General features: G+C 38.8%; 4 protein-coding genes across 6 annotated transcripts; 2 read left to right on the forward strand and 2 right to left on the reverse strand.

Moving 5' to 3' along the window:
- Nucleotides 1–37: 37 nt before the first annotated feature.
- On the forward strand, nucleotides 38–4235 carry Top3alpha (topoisomerase 3-alpha). Of its 2 annotated transcripts, none has more exons than XM_072014427.1 (11): nucleotides 38–169; nucleotides 554–900; nucleotides 971–1089; nucleotides 1159–1505; nucleotides 1579–1867; nucleotides 1953–2451; nucleotides 2539–2878; nucleotides 2961–3477; nucleotides 3555–3765; nucleotides 3842–4068; nucleotides 4144–4235. In XM_072014427.1, the coding sequence occupies exons 2-11, from the start codon at nucleotides 623–625 to the stop codon at nucleotides 4182–4184; spliced, it is 2868 nt and encodes a 955-aa protein (XP_071870528.1). In that variant the 5' UTR covers nucleotides 38–169; nucleotides 554–622; the 3' UTR covers nucleotides 4185–4235. The 2 variants fall into 2 exon arrangements, with proteins under 2 accessions (XP_071870528.1, XP_071870527.1); XM_072014426.1 differs by having other exon boundaries at nucleotides 70–466.
- Nucleotides 4236–4297: 62 nt separating this feature from the next.
- On the reverse strand, nucleotides 4298–5401 carry Cby (beta catenin antagonist chibby). Its single transcript, XM_072014438.1, has 3 exons — nucleotides 4856–5401; nucleotides 4672–4787; nucleotides 4298–4565 (listed from the first exon to the last, which is right to left on the reverse strand). Exons 1-3 carry the CDS (start codon nucleotides 5037–5039, stop codon nucleotides 4473–4475), a joined length of 393 nt encoding a protein of 130 aa, XP_071870539.1. The 5' UTR covers nucleotides 5040–5401; the 3' UTR covers nucleotides 4298–4472.
- Nucleotides 5402–5507: 106 nt separating this feature from the next.
- On the forward strand, nucleotides 5508–8562 carry Ipla2-via (calcium-independent phospholipase A2 VIA). Its single transcript, XM_072014429.1, has 3 exons — nucleotides 5508–5902; nucleotides 6002–6092; nucleotides 6168–8562. The coding sequence occupies exons 1-3, from the start codon at nucleotides 5682–5684 to the stop codon at nucleotides 8226–8228; spliced, it is 2373 nt and encodes a 790-aa protein (XP_071870530.1). The 5' UTR covers nucleotides 5508–5681; the 3' UTR covers nucleotides 8229–8562.
- Nucleotides 8563–8959: 397 nt separating this feature from the next.
- Nucleotides 8960–14885, reverse strand: LOC139993045 (uncharacterized). 2 transcript variants are annotated; one of them, XM_072014434.1, is made up of 4 exons: nucleotides 13502–14885; nucleotides 10511–10688; nucleotides 10340–10427; nucleotides 8960–10257 (listed from the first exon to the last, which is right to left on the reverse strand). In XM_072014434.1, the coding sequence occupies exons 1-4, from the start codon at nucleotides 13632–13634 to the stop codon at nucleotides 9619–9621; spliced, it is 1038 nt and encodes a 345-aa protein (XP_071870535.1). In that variant the 5' UTR covers nucleotides 13635–14885; the 3' UTR covers nucleotides 8960–9618. The 2 variants fall into 2 exon arrangements, with proteins under 2 accessions (XP_071870535.1, XP_071870536.1); XM_072014435.1 differs by lacking the exon at nucleotides 13502–14885 and adding an exon at nucleotides 11889–12683.
- Between the last annotated feature and the right edge of the window lie 1843 nt (nucleotides 14886–16728).

Below are 16728 nucleotides of genomic sequence, written 5' to 3' on the forward strand. Positions count from 1 at the left end.
ATTATTAAGTGGAGAAGTTTCATACATTGCTTAACCAGCTGAAGTAGTCAAACAATGTTAAGGGCGGCAATTGAAAGTTAATTTTGTTGTGTAAGTTGTATTTAATGTAATAAGAAAGAATGTAAAAATATATGAGTTATTGTACTTGACGATTTTAATTAAAAAATAGGTAAATAAGATGACAGCTACACTTTTTATTTTAACACGATGATATCTTGTAAAGTTATTAAACACAATAATTTATAACCCCATTGGAATAAAAACCTATTGTACATATTACGTGATGTTATTTGTTACAAAGGTATTTAATACTACAAAGATAAGTTTATATAAATCAAAACAACATTACCAGATTTTTACAAGGTTTAAAAGTTCTTTTACGGTTATGAAAGTTCTCAACGTTGCGGAAAAGAACGATGCCGCAAAAAGTATCGCGGGCTATTTGTCTCGTGGCTCTTCTAAACGGGTATTTGAAAAGTTACTTTAATTGAAATATATGACAAATGTACAAATTTTTTATATGAACAATGTTTTTGCTTTATATTCTTTTTAGAGAGAAGGATTATCGCCATATAATAAAATTTATGAATTTAACTCATATTTATGGAATCAAAATTGCGAAATGATCATGACTTCTGTATCTGGTCATTTATTAAATTATGAGTTTGTTGGGGCATACCGTAAATGGCAAGGTTGTCATCCACTAAGTTTATTCGATGCACCTGTAATAAAGCAATGTTCGGAAGAGAATTCTATTAAGATTAAAAAAACTTTGGAAAGGGAAGTACAGAAATGTGGTGCATTAATTATTTGGACTGATTGTGATCGTGAAGGAGAGAATATAGGTTTTGAAATTATTCAAGTCTGTCGTGCAATTAAGTCTAATATTCGTATATATAGGTATTTATCAAATATGTTATCCATGAAATTATATCTTCTTTCATGTAATAATATATATGTTATTTAATAGAGCAAAATTTTCTGAGATTACGCAAGCATCTGTAAATAGAGCTCTTCAAAATTTATCTGAACCAGAAAAAACAATTAGTGATGCTGTTGATGTACGAAGTGAATTGGATCTAAGAATAGGTATTTAAAAAATATCTATAATAACATCATATATCTATGAACTTAAATGTAAGAGGAGCAACATTACAGGTGCTGCATTTACAAGATTTCAAACACTGAGACTGAAACAAGTATTTCCCAGGACTCTGGCTGATATGCTGATTAGTTATGGTAGCTGTCAGTTTCCTACATTAGGATTTGTAGTTGAAAGATTTTTAGCCATAAAAAGATTTAAGTCAGAACCATACTGGAAGATAAAAGTAATGGATATCCGTGATAATATTTCTGTGGAATTTAGATGGGCAAGAGGAACACTATTTGAAAAATTGCCTTGTGAAGTATTTTTGGATATATGTTTGGAACAGCCTATGGCTACTGTTAAAAAAGTATTAAGTAAACCTAAGAATAAGTGGAGACCACTACCACTGGACACAATTGTAAGTAATAAAGTAGTAGTTTCAGTAAGAAAACATACAATGCAATTTATTTAATTATGTTAAATATACCTAGGAGCTGGAAAAGCAAGGCTCTCGTAAACTTCATTTAAGCGCGAAGGACACTATGAAAATTGCGGAAAAATTATATACTCAAGGTTTGATTAGTTACCCACGTACAGAAACAAATATATTTCCAAAAGAATTGAATTTAGTTCCATTGGTGAATCAACAAGTAAGCAATTCAGCATGGGGCAATTTTGCACAGCAATTATTAGAAAAAGGATTGACTCCTAGACAAGGCAAGAAAAGCGATCAAGCACATCCTCCAATACATCCAATAAAATATGCTGATAATTTAAATGGTATGCGCACAAATTTAACACTTATTAAATACTTGTTAACGGAAAATACTCCGCCGTTAATTTATGATAAATTATTTAACGACAGGCAATGAAGCTAAAGTTTATGAATTTGTGGTTCGACACTTTTTGGCTTGTTTATCATGTGATGCGGTAGGCCAAGAAACAACGGTAGAGATCGATATAGCTGGTGAAAAATTTGCTGCTAATGGTCTACAAATTATTGAAAAGAATTATTTAAATGTATACATATATGAAAAATGGAACGACAAAGAAATTCATATATATCAAGAAGAACAAGTTTTCCAACCAACCAGCATAGATATGATAGAGGAAAAAACATGTCCCCCACAACTGTTGACTGAAGCTGATTTGATCAGTTTGATGGATAAGTACGGTATTGGTACAGATGCTACTCATGCAGAGCATATAGATACAATAAAATCGCGTCATTATGTGGGTTTGATAGATGGAAAGCATCTAATACCTGGAAAACTTGGGATTGGATTAGTAATGGGTTATGATAATATGGGATTTGAAATGTCAAAACCAAACTTAAGAGCTGAACTCGAAAAGGATCTTAAATTGTACGTCGATCTTTTATTTCCTTTTTAACAACAGAAAGAACATCTGAATATTTCAATCGAATTTTAATTGTTTACATTTACGTCTAGGATATGTGATCGACAAAAAAATCCGAAAGATGTTTTGGAAATTCAACTAAAGAAATATCGTGATCTATTTAAACTAACGGTAGAACGTGCTAATTTAATCGATATTGCTTTAGCCGATTACCTTGATGAACGACCGAGTAATACACAGGTAGAAATTAGTCATCCACCTCAAGAAATTGTCTTTAAGTGTCCGAAATGCAACTCGGATATGGTCCTTAAAGATAGAAAGCAAGGCACGGGAAAGTATATTGGTTGCATGTCGTTTCCAACATGTAATAATGTAATTTGGTTCCCTCAGACTATTGAACATGTCGAAGTTTTGGATGAAGTTTGTTCAGAAGTAAACATTATATATTACACAATATTTATAATTATTATATGATATATTATAATATGCATATAATTAAAATTATTATGTTTAGTGTACAGGAAATATTCATAAATTAAAATTTAAACTATTGAGAAACGCTTTCCCCATTTATGGTACTGATTATACAACTTGCATAGGTGGTTGTGATCCTATGTTTAACGAAGTATTAAATATAAAGAACGAATGTATTAAAAGTCAAGAATCTGGTTACCACAGTACATCTAACAGGACTATTGTGTCAAATTCATCTTCAATAAGGAACACTGTAACTCATCCATCTTCAAATACTGAAAACAGGAGTTTATCTGAAAGCAACGCATCTATAGGGTCCATGCGAAATGAGAACGATGATCGTTATACAAACAGATCAAGAAATGTTAAAAGACAAAATGTTTCAAAGAATAATACATGGATCGATGCTAATAGTGTCAATTCTTCAAATAATGGTCAAAGGTTGATTAGAAATGAACAAAAAACATGGGGTAACATCGATGACGATGCTATTATTATGTGTAATTGCCATGAAAATGCGATTCGATTAACAGTAAAGAAAGAAGGACCAAATCATGGTACAGGCGCCTTAGACACTTATGAAGGATTTTTCATTAAATATGACTTGTTATAACCTTGTTTCACGACATTTTAGGAAGGATATTTTACAAATGTGCGAAGCGTGAAAATAGTTGTAACTTTTTTCTTTGGGCATCAGAAGAAAATACACAACAAGTGCAAAATAATACAAATAGTAGTTCAATTGCCAGTACAAGTAGATCAAGTGTTCGTGTTAATAGTTATCAAGATGTTCCTATGTTACCACACAATGACATTAAATGTCATTGTAATCAAAACGCAATACAGTAAGCAAATATGTAACTAAACTTCTTTGATATTTTTAATATCTAGAAAATATCATTATTTGAATACGGATTGTAGGCGGATTGTACAGAAAGATGGTCCAAATAAAGGACGTCCTTTTTACTCATGCCCTAAGAGTATAAACGAATCTTGCAAATTCTTTCAATGGGCGGATGAAAATAGTGGAAATACATATAATGTGTCTGGAAGACAAGATAAAGGAACATTTAGAGAAGAGAAAAATTTATCAAAAAGACGTCAAATTGCTACTGGTAAAAGAAAGTGTGGAATCTGCGGTACAGAAGGTTTGTGTTTTATTGTACATAATGTTCTGATGTGGAATGTATTATTTACATTATGGTATATGATTTTATTCTTAGGACATACAAGAAGGACTTGTCCCGAGAATGCAATGGATTAAAAAAAAAGAGTATAATACAAACACTCAGTATAATGACAGAAATGTAATTATCTTTTAACATAAATATACATGTATATATATATAAATTAAAAATAGAGTGATTAAGTACAAGATTATAGTTGAATATATATGAATATATACTATATATGTACAAATGTATAAATTAATAGTAAATTAAGTACAAGATTTTAAATACATCATACAAGATACATCATATAGCTATATGAACACATTTGTTTAATTTGATATGTAAAAGAAAGGATGAATTATGATAATGTGCTCTTTATATCAAGATTCTCTGTTCTTGTTGTATGATAATTTCTGTTTCAGTCTATCTAGTTCTTCCTTCTGTGAATAATATTCTGCTGTTGTTTGTGTCAACTGTAAAAGATGAAATAAAACAAATGTATAATTTTTATATGAAAATAAGATGTTAGATACTGTATTAAATATTATGTATTTTGATAAGAAACAAAGTATTAATAACCATATCAAGAAGTACTTCAAATTTTAGCTTTAATAAGTTGTTTTCATCTTCCAATCTTTTTACTTCCTTTTTTAATTTCTCATTTTCTTTGTACGTGCTTCCGATTTTACCAGATTCTGAAACAATATAAGTTCCGTATCCTATTAACAGATCGCTTAAAAAGTATTTTTCATTGTAAATTTACCTGGGATCCACGAACCAGATTCAAAGACAGTTTCTTGGTCTCCTAATTTTAAATGTATAGGACCAACATTAGGTCCCAGTTCTTTTTCTATACGTTTTGGACTGAAATCTTTGTTCGCCAAGAAAACTCCTACTTTTCTTGTAGGGGTCTTTTTGGGGGAGAATTTATTTGAAAACAATGGCATTGCTTATATGTACCAATGATATGATGACGTGACAATGATTTATCTAAATGCAAAGGTTAAATATCAACCTGATGTTGGTATTTCAACTGAAATACTGACTTGAAAAAAAAGAACGGATTTTATCTTATTATTTTATTTCAAACTTAAAAAAATTTACTTTTCTAAGCACATTGTATTAAAAACTTAATAACCATAGTTTTATTAACGAAAGGAAAATGTAGCATAGAAGATAGCAAATAATTTGTATGTATATGTTGCGATAATTATAGTATTATACTATTTTAGTTGACAGAGTATTGTGGTAATCGTGATTGTACTATCTGCATTAAATTTTCGTATTCGTAACATACAATTAGGGTATCACGTATTATAAGCGATACGTTAGCAGTGTTCCAAAAATTTTTGTTTACATTGACGCCGTTTACACCATTTCATACTTATGCTCGTTATTGAATCAGAGTGAGCTCGACTACTGCGGGGATTTTCTACGTGTTTTTTCCAGCGTTGACGACACGCCATAATCGCGGTTTCGAAGAAATGATCATTGCGATTTTATATAACTTGTTAATTCGTTTGATTATACTGATAGTCAGTTAAGAAGGTGTAGTGACAGTTTTCATTGATAACCTAAATTATTTCATCATGACTTGGCTTGGAACGATCGCTAGCAACGTTCTTCGGAATATCGTATTCCAGGATATACCGCCGAACATAGTTCAAGAGGTCAAGCCTGAAAATTATAGTAATCGACATATCGAATGCCGCGAGGATGGTATCGTACTTTATGGTCCAGGTGAAAATGAAAGAAAATATGAAATTGTTCTTCATAGGCCTTGTACAGAAACATTGCATCAAGCATATAGGTAGGTATCTTCATATACGTTGCTTTGTTTTTTCTACTATAGGTGATGTAGGTTTATATATTATTTATTATTTCAAATAATTAAAATTTATTGTTTCAGTTTATATAGATCAGAAGATAATGCAGATATCGCAACACATTTTATTGTGTATAAGGATAAGGTTCCAGTACTTGTCCAAATTTGTCGCGAGGTAATTATTTCCAAAATTTCATGATATTTTGCAATCTGTGTAGAAACCATGATTAATAGTAATTTATTTATACAGATGTGTAATGTGAATAAGATACAGAAATTATGTGATACTTTGATGGAACATCCGACATGGACACTGGCACATTTGGCAGCTCATTTTGCTCTTTATAACGCCTTTACCCATGCTGATGTAAATAGTCAGTTGAACAGCGGAGATACAGAAACAGGAGTGTCTCCTTTGCAAGTTGCGGTGCAAACAAATAATCTGCGTACAGTGCAAATGTTGATCGAAGCTAAAAGTTCATTGGAGCATCTGGATTATAGCGCAAATACCGTCTATCATTATGCAGCCAAATCTACTAAAGAAATAATTTTAGCCCTTGGAGGCGATCTTCCAAACAGTTTAAATAGTCGTAACAGTAATGGACATACACCGATGCATGTCGCTTGTTTGAATAATAAGCCCGAATGCGTTAAAGCTCTTCTTTTAATTGGAGCGGATGTGAACATTCCTGCTGCCGAGGGTGAACCTTCTAGTCCTAGTTACGTAGGAGATTTCTTGCACAGTAAACCAAATGTTCTTCATGCCGATGACATGAAATTTGGCGGTACGCCATTGCATTGGTCACTGAGCAGGGAGGTGATTAATGCTCTAATAGAAAGTAATTGCGATATAGATGCTTTGAATTTCGACGGCCGTACGGCGTTGCACATCATGGCAATGAGGAAACGATTATCATGCGTAGTGGCTTTGTTAAGTCATATGTGTTCTGTAAATATCGTCGACAAGGATGGCAATACTCCGCTGCATTTAGCAGTTTCCGATGGTACAGTGGCAATAGTGCAATCGCTGATCGCTTTCGGAGCAGACATTGATGCAAAAAATTGGAAGTTGGAAACGTCACGGCATCGTGTGAATATCGATAACAACGAGGGTCAGAAAATTTTGTATATTCTGGATGCGGTAGGCGCTAAACGTTGTCCACCAGAAATGTCAGATTGTAACAAAGGCTGCAAGTTTAACGAAAATTATAATGGTCTTGCACCGCAGCAACCACCGAGGGCTGTACCGCGTACAGTGTTGGATCAAATGTTACATGTTTCTGGGATGGACAAAATGGCTATGCAAGAAAACCAGAAAATAAAAGGTGGTCGACTTCTTTGTCTAGATGGAGGAGGAATTCGTGGTTTGGTTCTTGTACAAATGTTATTGGAGATCGAGTCGATCCTGCAGAAACCTATCGTAGAGTGCTTCGACTGGATCGCGGGCACTTCTACGGGTGGAATCTTGACTCTTGGCCTAGCTGCTGGCAAGTCCTTGCGAGAATGTCAGGCACTGTATTTCCGTATGAAAGAGGAAGCTTTTGTCGGTAATCGTCCATACAACAGCGACGGTTTAGAGAAAGTATTAAAAGATTGCCTAGGTGTTAATACGGTGATGTCGGATATCAAGAAACCCAAGATAATGATCACTGCTGTATTAGCTGATAGAAAGCCTGTCGACCTTTATTTGTTTCGTAATTACGACGCACCTAGTACGCTACTCGAGCATGCAGAGACCTCGATGTCTCTCGCTTCGTCATCGAGCGAACAATTGCTTTGGCATGCAGCGAGAGCAACCGGGGCAGCTCCATCGTATTTTCGAGCGTTCGGCAAATTTCTGGATGGTGGATTGATTGCGAATAATCCGACTTTGGATGCTATGACTGAAATTCATGAATATAATCTCGCTTTAAAGGCTTCTGGATGCGAAGAGAATGCGGTCCCCTTGTCTTTGGTCGTTTCTCTTGGCACTGGTCTGATACCTACTAGTCCATTGAAAGACATCGACATATTTCGGCCCGATAGTTTATGGGATACCGCGAAGTTTGCGATGGGAATATCGGTCCTCGCGGTACTATTGGTGGATCAAGCAACAGCAAGCGACGGAAGGATCGTTGATCGTGCCAGAAATTGGTGTTCCATGATCGGAGTGCCTTACTACAGGTTTAATCCTCAACTATCCCAGGATATCGCCATGGATGAAAAAAGCGACGAGATTTTGGCTGAAATGATATGGAGCGCTAAAGCGTTTATGCATGCCAATAGGGATCAAATAAATGAATTAGCTGCTGTGATAAATCGCGATCTCTAAGTCGGTACAGATTCGTGAGAATCAAATACGTACGAGTTGCTGATTTCTTTGTGAACATGTACGTATGCTTGTACCGCATCCACTGGAAACTACAAATCTCTCTCTTTTGTCCTTCATTTCTCTATCTTTCGTTTTCTACCTTCTTAATTATATTATTTGATTGTTTGTTAATGTTTTGTATATATATATACAATTGCTGTTGAGGATTTCGACGATTAAGAATTATTTAGGAAATTTTGTATTGAAACAAACTTACTAGTCGGCCCGTGATATTTGTAATCGACGAAGTAGCGCACAATTTACTATTTATTTCTGCTTTCTATTTCAATGCAGACTTTTCATTTCTAGATTTAATTTATTTACACACACATACACACACACACACATATGTATGTATAATACATAAAGTAGCGCGTGTGTTCTATAGGTGAATGTAGGATTGATGGCGGTTTTAGTAATGGTGGTGGTGTATGATAGACTGCGGATGTTTATTCATTTTTGTGAAATGCAAAAATATCGAGAATAAATATAATACTCAAATATATGTAAAATATCTGAAGTAGAATTCTCATTAGGATACTCAGTAAGCGAAAGAATCTTTGTTTAGGATCTGATTCGTTGTATTTATAAAAATTCGAATCGGTATAAATATTCGCAGTCTACTAATAAATAATAGAGAGTGAATTATACTGTACATATAGGCAACACGTATTTCTTGATCAAACTAAACGTTGACAAGATATTTATTCGTTTATTTATTTGTTTATTTCATCGCATTGTTGCCAAAAAAATAAATAGCAAAGAAAGAAAAAACAGTACTAAGCGTTCTAACAAACTATCGATGCCTACACACTGGCGCGCACGCTCATCTCGGGCGCAGAATTACGCGAACGAATAAAACCAGGGACCATGATTGTTGTAACCGAAATTAAGAAAGTTATGGTATAAGAATTGGTATCTTATTCTAAATGAGTTTGGTCAGGACTAACTATTATTATAAATGATTAACATTTTTTTATTGTTAAGGAAAAAAGGTTCCGTCATTGATAATGGTTATCGGTAATAAAAAGCAATCTACGTTATCAGTAACGGTTACCAATAATTAAAAAATGTTCTCATCGCCCATAACGATTACCTGTAATCTAAAATAATTTCCGTCATCGATGATGATCATCGATAATCAAAAAAAAAAAAAAAAAAAAATGTTAATCATTTATAATAGTTATTCGTAACTAGAATACCTAAAAATTACTGATTTTAAATCATTTAATCTGTTAAACCGTTTTTGTTTAAGCGAAAATTCATTTTTTCTGAATGACTTTTTCCGTAAAAATGTAGAAAACAACTGTTATTTTCGGTCCCTGAATAAAACACATCGCACTAGAGCGATTTATCGAGGACCCATGTAATAAGGCGGTTGCGTCATAGACGCGGAAATATACGGATAGAAAGAATGGGTCGAAACTCCCTGCGTTTGGTATTCGTTCTCCTCGTGCATCGTGTATCCCTCTGGAGCGGAGTAATACTGGCTGTGTACGCACGCGTATGATTTGCCCGGGCTGGTAACATCCGCGGGATATTTTAAGGGATTCTCCGGGTATTTGGGTAGATCGTAAGGCTTCGTTTGCAACTCGGAATACTTTGGAATCGTCTCGTGATATTTTGCAGCGGTAGATACCTCGTGATACTTGACCGTCTCGTAGCACTTGGCGTCCACGTAGCTTTTCGCCGCTACGTTCGATTCGTATCTGATACCGTCGTACGGTTTGCTTTCTACGATCGAATGATCGACCGGGTATTTGCTCGTGTCGGCGGACCAAGCCGACCTCGACAGATCGTAGCTGGTTTTGCTATCGTGGTAAGTCGGTCTGTCGTACGTTTTGATCCCGGTATCTGGATATAGGCGAGGATAAGTGCAGTCGGACGAGTTGGTAGAGTCTAGAGACGTGCCTGGAGAGGACAAAGTAGCTCGATGCATCACGATGCCCATTTGTTCCTCCGATTTTGGTTTCCGTCGACGCGGCTGATACTGCAATTGGCATTTTACGATTTAACTTTAGGCGGCGGACTAAACTGGAACGATCGTTGTTAGAACGATCGTCGACAGTCACCTTGTAATGCGGATGTTGCTTTTTGTGCGCGTTCCTCAGTCTCTCAGCTTCCTCTATGAACGGTTGTTTCTCACCGTCGCTTAGGATTCTGTTACATTCGCTAGAGTTAACCTTCGATTCGCGACACTACGATGTACGCTAATGTGTATAGATAATGTCAGCTCGAAATACCTCCACAGTTTTCCTAATGTTTTCGAAAGTTCGGCGTTGTGAAGCTGCGGATATTGATCCGCCAATCTGCGTCTGGCCGCTTGAGCCCAAACCATAAACGCGTTCATCGGACGTTTCACGTGAGCGCTTCTTCGTCCTCCTGCGCGAGAAGTGACCGGAAGCAGGGTCCAGTCGTAGCCTGGAAAACACGAAGACAGATCTTTGGAATATTTTTCATCGCGAATATCATGTACACCACCGGTCATAAATATTAGTATTATTCACATCTACATCTGTTATATTAGCATATTTACTTGCTACGAAAGAATGTTGCGAATGTACCTCCGAAATACCTGAACAACGACAACGCTGATCTAGGGAAAATTTTCTGACGTCGCGAATGGTAGAAGAGCAACGTTTGACGTATGTTAGGAAGAAGAGGAAACGGTATCGTGTTTAGTGGGAATTTGTGTAGCCGGAAGTTGCGTAGCCTATCTTTGCGCGGAATTGAATCGTAAAGGAACGGGAGAGATAAAACGACACCTGTTTCCCTTGAAATAATCTTAATCTCTGGTTGACCAAACCGTTAATACTCCTAGCGCGTGTTCCCCTTTTCCTTATTTTTGTCTTCTTTCGTATATTTCTCGTAACGATCATTCACAGTGCACGAACGAACACAGCATCAGACAGAAAAGTTTTACGAGTTGCAAACGAACGAGAAGTTCCGAACGTGGTGGTCTTTATCTATCGATCGTTCGTTCGCATTAAGAGACTAATTATTATTACCGACTTCCTCTCGGTATCCCCTACGAACGATTCGCCGGCTAAAGAAAGGTTATTTGGGTCGCCTCGAGTTTTCCATTCCAAGAAATCTCATCGTATATCCGATACACATCGAATATTCCGTGAACATGCTCTTCGTTCATCGTTTCATCGGTCGCGTGCCATTTTCTTTGTATCAACGGTATACGTACTTACTCGTTAGTGGACATTTACGGATATTTGTAGTAAAGTAGGATCATTTGAGTCGTCTAAGCTTGAACGTCTTAAAATTCAACCTTGAACTTTGCACAGAATAATCAGACTTATTATTAGACCGCGGATTCTATTTTGTACATATTCAGATTTCTTTCATACGCATAACGTATATTCATAAAAACTTGTTATAAATATTCAGGTACTGTCGTAAGCGATTATATGTGCAACTCGATCCGTCAGAAAGAAAGAAGACTATCAAGCACCGAGACGTTTATTTCGAATCGTTGTATCGGTGATCGTTAACGAGGGAAGGAAGTAGGAAGATAGGAAGGAAGGTTAAGGAGAAGGAAGATGCACGTGTTGAAACGTCACCACGAGCATCCGAACTGTGAAGAGCGTAGATTTCATGGTAGCTAATTACCATAGGGACACGGTTCACCGATGCGGCCTCTCTGTCGGCTCCTTTAACGTTCGCTGGAGGTCCTCCCGCTACTGTCTTCACCGATAGCAAACAGGACGACAATTTTCATGGAAATTCGGCAGGGCTTACACCCTAGAAAGCGACGGGAATAGAAAAAGTTTCGCGCGAAAAATATACACGACTTGGGAACGAACGAGTTTCGTTTCTAATCGCGCGTGTTCGACTGTGTCTTCCTCGAAGCGCACCCAACGAAACGGCAGCAACAGCGAACGTTTATCGGCGATGGTCGTCGAGAACGTTTTCGAGGAAAATCGCGCGTTTAGTTTGAACGTTCTCGAGATCGAGAGGGGAAACACGTGCTTTCGAAGTACGCAAAGATAGTAGAGATAGGGGAGCTACAAGTGGAGTGGAATTGATTAATCGAGCGAAAGAGGAGGAGATTGGCCGAGAACTTTCGTACTTTTCCAAAGGATGAATGGCTCCACAGGGGAGACGGAGAATATGGTTCATAATAAGGGATTGTAGCCCGCTGAATGAACCGGTGTGCTTTGGTATCTTGCTTGTCAATGCCGACCTGTCGTCCACTCTTGCTACATTAACTACTGTACAAATCAGCTCCCATTACCACGAAGATAGTCTCGTTAACAAGCGAGGATACCGTTGAACGCATCGTCACCTTCGGTGATTGACGAGAACGTTTGGTTTCCCATGTACCGAATCGATCGATCGATTAAATTGCAATTTTATCGCTTCCTCCGTGATATTTCGCACAGATACCGTTGTGCAGTTGATATAAGGCGACCAGGAGCGTTTCGTCCAACGTTTTACGATTACAGAGTGTATCGAGCAACTACTTCTTCTATTCGGCTTGGTTACGCGATGATTTAAAGACGAACGAAACGGTTGGACGATTAGAGAACGATGGATTCGACGTGTCTCGTCCGAGGACGCGTTTTCTGCCTCTTCGAAACACGTTCGGGGAACGCAGAGTTCCAACGAGACGCCTCGTAAATCACGTCGGGCACCCATTACTACTGCTCTTCTTGGTCCCCACCTTCTCCCGTGTTCTGTCTGAGGTACCCTTTCGAGTCGATGTCTCAGATTTAATTTCGTACTAACATAATTAGTGTCGGTGGCAAACGTTCAGCGGTTTCGCTCTGTTCGCAGCACCTGCCGCTCGAATCTTCCTCGAAATCGTCTTTTCGCGCTCCTCGAACCTCGGTTCTCCGTGTCGCTCCTCCTTCTTTCCTACCTCTTCCATCATGCTCGCCCATATTTTCCCTCCATCCGGCTACGGTATCACGGGGATAAATCTGAGGAGCCGAGTTTCATCGCCAATTAAAGTGTCCTTAGACGCGAGACCCGTTCGAGATACTTGCAACCCTGTACGACACGGTCGACAAACGAAAAAGACAAAATCCCGCTTTACGTTTGATATTTCCAAAACTAGCTTCGCCCGACCTGTATCGACTCCGACGGTATCCAGTGCTATTTTTCAGATTACGTAGACGTAGAAAGGCGAGGAGAGGAAAGAGAAGCAAGAAACGAAAAACGTGGAACATTCTTAACTCTAATAAAGAATCGTCGAATCTTTCAAAACGAGAGAAGCGAACCTTGAAGTAGCTTGCCCACTGCATCGTCCAGAGAACTGGTGCATTGCTCGTTGCCGCATTGTTCGCTGCTCGACGGTCCAGCTTCCGTTTCTGTCGCAGCAGACGATAAACCGCCACCTTGGTGGGCTTCCATCTTCCTGAATGTTATTTCCAATTACTTATCGTAGATATTCACATTCGTAACACGAACGATCTTCTTCCTTGTCGAACGAACGTCCTTTTTCTTTTTCTTTTCGTAGATAGCACGACCAGTCGCGTTCGACCGCGAGCAACGACTTTCACCGAAACGTCGAACTTATCGGCCCGCCTGTCGCTCTATCCTGCGCACACTGTTCTTTCTTCACGTAAAACGCGTCGTCGAGAGGCGCATCGTAAAGAACCGAGGAAAGCGAAGAAAAGAACCGAGTAATTAATCCGAGGTTATCGTGCCGTGATTTATCATAAACCGACCCTTGTCCCTCCTGGTAGTCCGTATATCGACGTCGCATCGATTTCCGCCACTCTCTCAGCGACCGGCCCTTTTTCTTATCTCGCTCGATAAATATCGTTTACGGGTTTTGGTACGTTCGCGACTCGATTTATTCTTTTCCTTGGTTCGCACTCCGACCGTTGATTACTCGTCATCCGTATAACAACGATCTCTGTATTGAATTTAAATTCTTTAAGACGTGTTTCCTAATTGCCGTAATCCGATCGCGTCGATTATAAAAAAATGGCATAGAAAATAGCACCCGCGACGGTTCAAGGAAACTCCGATAGCTAACTGACTGACTGGCTGACTAGAGAAGAAAGACGAACACGGATCGACGAGGATGTGAAGGTTCATTCAGGGAGCGAGCACCACACAGGTTGGTCCGTACGAAAGAGGCAGAAACGATGAGCACACGTCTGGCACACGCACCAAACGTTGGATGGTAGATCGCGGAGGCGGTTCCGTGGACCACCTCTGCATCTGGTGGGGGATATCTAGGATCTTGTTCCTTTTCTGTTCTTCTTCTCGACTCGGCTCCTCGACTTCTCTCGGATCCTTCTTGTGTCCATCCTGTCTTCGAAAATCATTCGCTATGATTCGCTTCGTTTTCGAATGCCACGCTTTTCGAAGCGCCTCGTTGTTCGACCGAATTAGAACTTTTTCCCGTTTATCGTAACGTTCGTGAAAACCTAGTCGCATCGGCTTTCCGCTGCGATTCTTCTTCTGCAACAAAGTCGCTCATTTTCGAACAAATTCGATCGTCATGCAAACAAATAGATCTCTCTCTCTCCCTCTCTCTTTCTCTCTATCTATCTCTCTCTCTCTAGATGAAAATAATCGCATTTGCAAATTTCCTTGTCCCGTGACTGAGTTAGCAGTTCCCCGCGAGCCATATAATTAGATCACTGCGAACGTGACTTTACGTTCTCGCAAGTCACATCGGGAAAAAGAAGGATCATCGGGAGGAGAAATAGTCGAACAGGGAGAATGCGAGGGCATAAATTCAGGAGCGAGTTGAAGCTTCTTCTTTTCGTTGCGCTGGTGCACAGGAATCATCGGTTGACAGTCTGCATCTTTCTGGCGAGCCTAATTATACAACGAATTTAATGAATGAGTGAGCTAGCAAAGACAGTGGCCCATACATGAGCATATATAAACCACGGTCAATGCCGTGTAGCGGCTTTTGTGCGAGATCAAAGGAGGCATCTTGCTCGCACTTTGCAGGATTAACTTGCTGGTGGTGCGTAAACGCGCACTCAGACCCTCGGAAATGCTCGAGACACTTGGGCGGATTACGGATTGCTACGGTTTTTATCCCAATGTCGACGCGAGTCTATCGCGAGGGAAACGCGCGCTCTGTTGCCGCCTAACGAACGAGCTGCGTAATTTTTGTTTCCCTTTTTACGCAACACGTAGCAGTTCCGAAGGGAAAGAATATAGCGAGATCGTAGAACGAAGCCGCGTTAACTAGCGTGATCGATCGATCTAGCCACGTCTATAATCGTACGCATTCCGCGTACCTTCCTGCGTCCCTTTATTTCAATAATTATCTATTACATCGAACAATTTTATATACGTTTTCTAACCACCTGCCTTTCGCAACCATTGTATATACTTCGGCTTTGAACACGTTTACCGCGTACAAAGAATTTGTTTCAATGGCGTAGTTGTCCGCTGGTATACAGATCCTGTGCGTAGGGTCTGTAATGGGAAACTTGGACGAACGAGATGGTGTTCCGAAGACTCTAGTACGTATAGGAAGCAGGAATATTAAAATTCGCCAATGTTATGTGGGTCCTTGGCTCGATCATTGACACCTTTGCAAGAGAAAATGCAAGTTTTTTATTTCAATAGTGCGCATCCATGTCGAATCTACGCGTTAGGTATAAAGACGCTTATATTATCAATGTATCTTTATTTAAGAATTGACATTCGACGAATCGACTACGTACAGCTCTGTGCGAGGCACAAGATCCACGATACTTGTTATTTTTAACGATTATCGAAAATCGTAAACTCTGACCACTGTTTGATTTTACGATCTAGTTATAATATCCTTTCGATGAAGAGTACGAGTCTCGTTCGTGAAACAAAGTCGGGTCGGCCTGTTTTCGTACGGAAACGAGTTTGTTCGTTCCGTCCTGGAGCATCGTTGCTTACCAATCGTTCGTCGCACCAATCGTACGTTCTCGATCTCTGGTGCACGCGCGGCATTACGCGTTGCAACCGAATCGCGATTCAAATTTAGCCAACCGCGAACAATAATATTGATTTCAGCAAGCCGGAATTTTGCTCTTCCTGGGATAAACATCCCGAAGCGCACGTGGCGTCAATATGTGCTTTCGTTCTCTCTCGGTGTACGCGAAGGAGAATTCGTTTCAGGGCCGTTCAGGGAAACACGCGCTACGATTTCGACGAACAAGGACTCTTTCCTATTCCTTTTACCCTTTTCCCATGCGACCATAAACCAACGTTTACCATTTCAGTTATTCGACTTTCGCTCATAAGCAAACTTACGATCGCGCCTTTCATAGTGTTTCAATACTTTGGCAAATGAGAAAATCGGAGAAATCTTGTAAGGAATTTTGAGCGACAAATTTCTCGGTGTAACAATCGGCATTGCATTCAGAGAACTCGCCACATGTATATCTATCAGGACACTGAGATTAGGTAAGATATAAATACCACAGATGATATTGATAATGTGTCGAAACGTGGCGACTTAGACTGGATTAAAAGAATAAAGAATTAGAGT

This window comes from Bombus fervidus, chromosome 12 (genome assembly GCF_041682495.2).
Source record: "Bombus fervidus isolate BK054 chromosome 12, iyBomFerv1, whole genome shotgun sequence".
In the NCBI taxonomy this organism is placed as follows: domain Eukaryota; kingdom Metazoa; phylum Arthropoda; class Insecta; order Hymenoptera; family Apidae; genus Bombus; species Bombus fervidus.

Bases quoted from the DNA above. Each gene is read 5' to 3' on its own strand.
- Cby (XM_072014438.1), bottom strand. From the start codon at position 5,039: ATGCCATTGTTTTCAAATAAATTCTCCCCCAAAAAGACCCCTACAAGA. The intron at 4,788-4,855 runs GTAAATTTACAA...ATATTGTTTCAG, and splicing joins ATCTGGTTCGTGGATCCCAG to AATCTGGTAAAATCGGAAGC. The intron at 4,566-4,671 runs GTTATTAATACT...CATCTTTTACAG, and splicing joins TTGAAGTACTTCTTGATATG to TTGACACAAACAACAGCAGA.
- LOC139993045 (XM_072014434.1), bottom strand. From the start codon at position 13,634: ATGGAAGCCCACCAAGGTGGCGGTTTATCGTCTGCTGCGACAGAAACG. The intron at 10,689-13,501 runs GTTCGCTTCTCT...CGTGTTTTCCAG, and splicing joins AGTGGGCAAGCTACTTCAAG to GCTACGACTGGACCCTGCTT. The intron at 10,428-10,510 runs GTATTTCGAGCT...CGAATGTAACAG, and splicing joins ACATTAGGAAAACTGTGGAG to AATCCTAAGCGACGGTGAGA.
- Ipla2-via (XM_072014429.1), top strand. From the start codon at position 5,682: ATGACTTGGCTTGGAACGATCGCTAGCAACGTTCTTCGGAATATCGTA. The intron at 5,903-6,001 runs GTAGGTATCTTC...TTATTGTTTCAG, and splicing joins ACATTGCATCAAGCATATAG to TTTATATAGATCAGAAGATA. The intron at 6,093-6,167 runs GTAATTATTTCC...TTATTTATACAG, and splicing joins TTGTCCAAATTTGTCGCGAG to ATGTGTAATGTGAATAAGAT.
- Top3alpha (XM_072014426.1), top strand. From the start codon at position 284: ATGTTATTTGTTACAAAGGTATTTAATACTACAAAGATAAGTTTATAT. The intron at 2,452-2,538 runs GTACGTCGATCT...ATTTACGTCTAG, and splicing joins CTCGAAAAGGATCTTAAATT to GATATGTGATCGACAAAAAA. The intron at 3,766-3,841 runs GTAAGCAAATAT...TACGGATTGTAG, and splicing joins TGTAATCAAAACGCAATACA to GCGGATTGTACAGAAAGATG.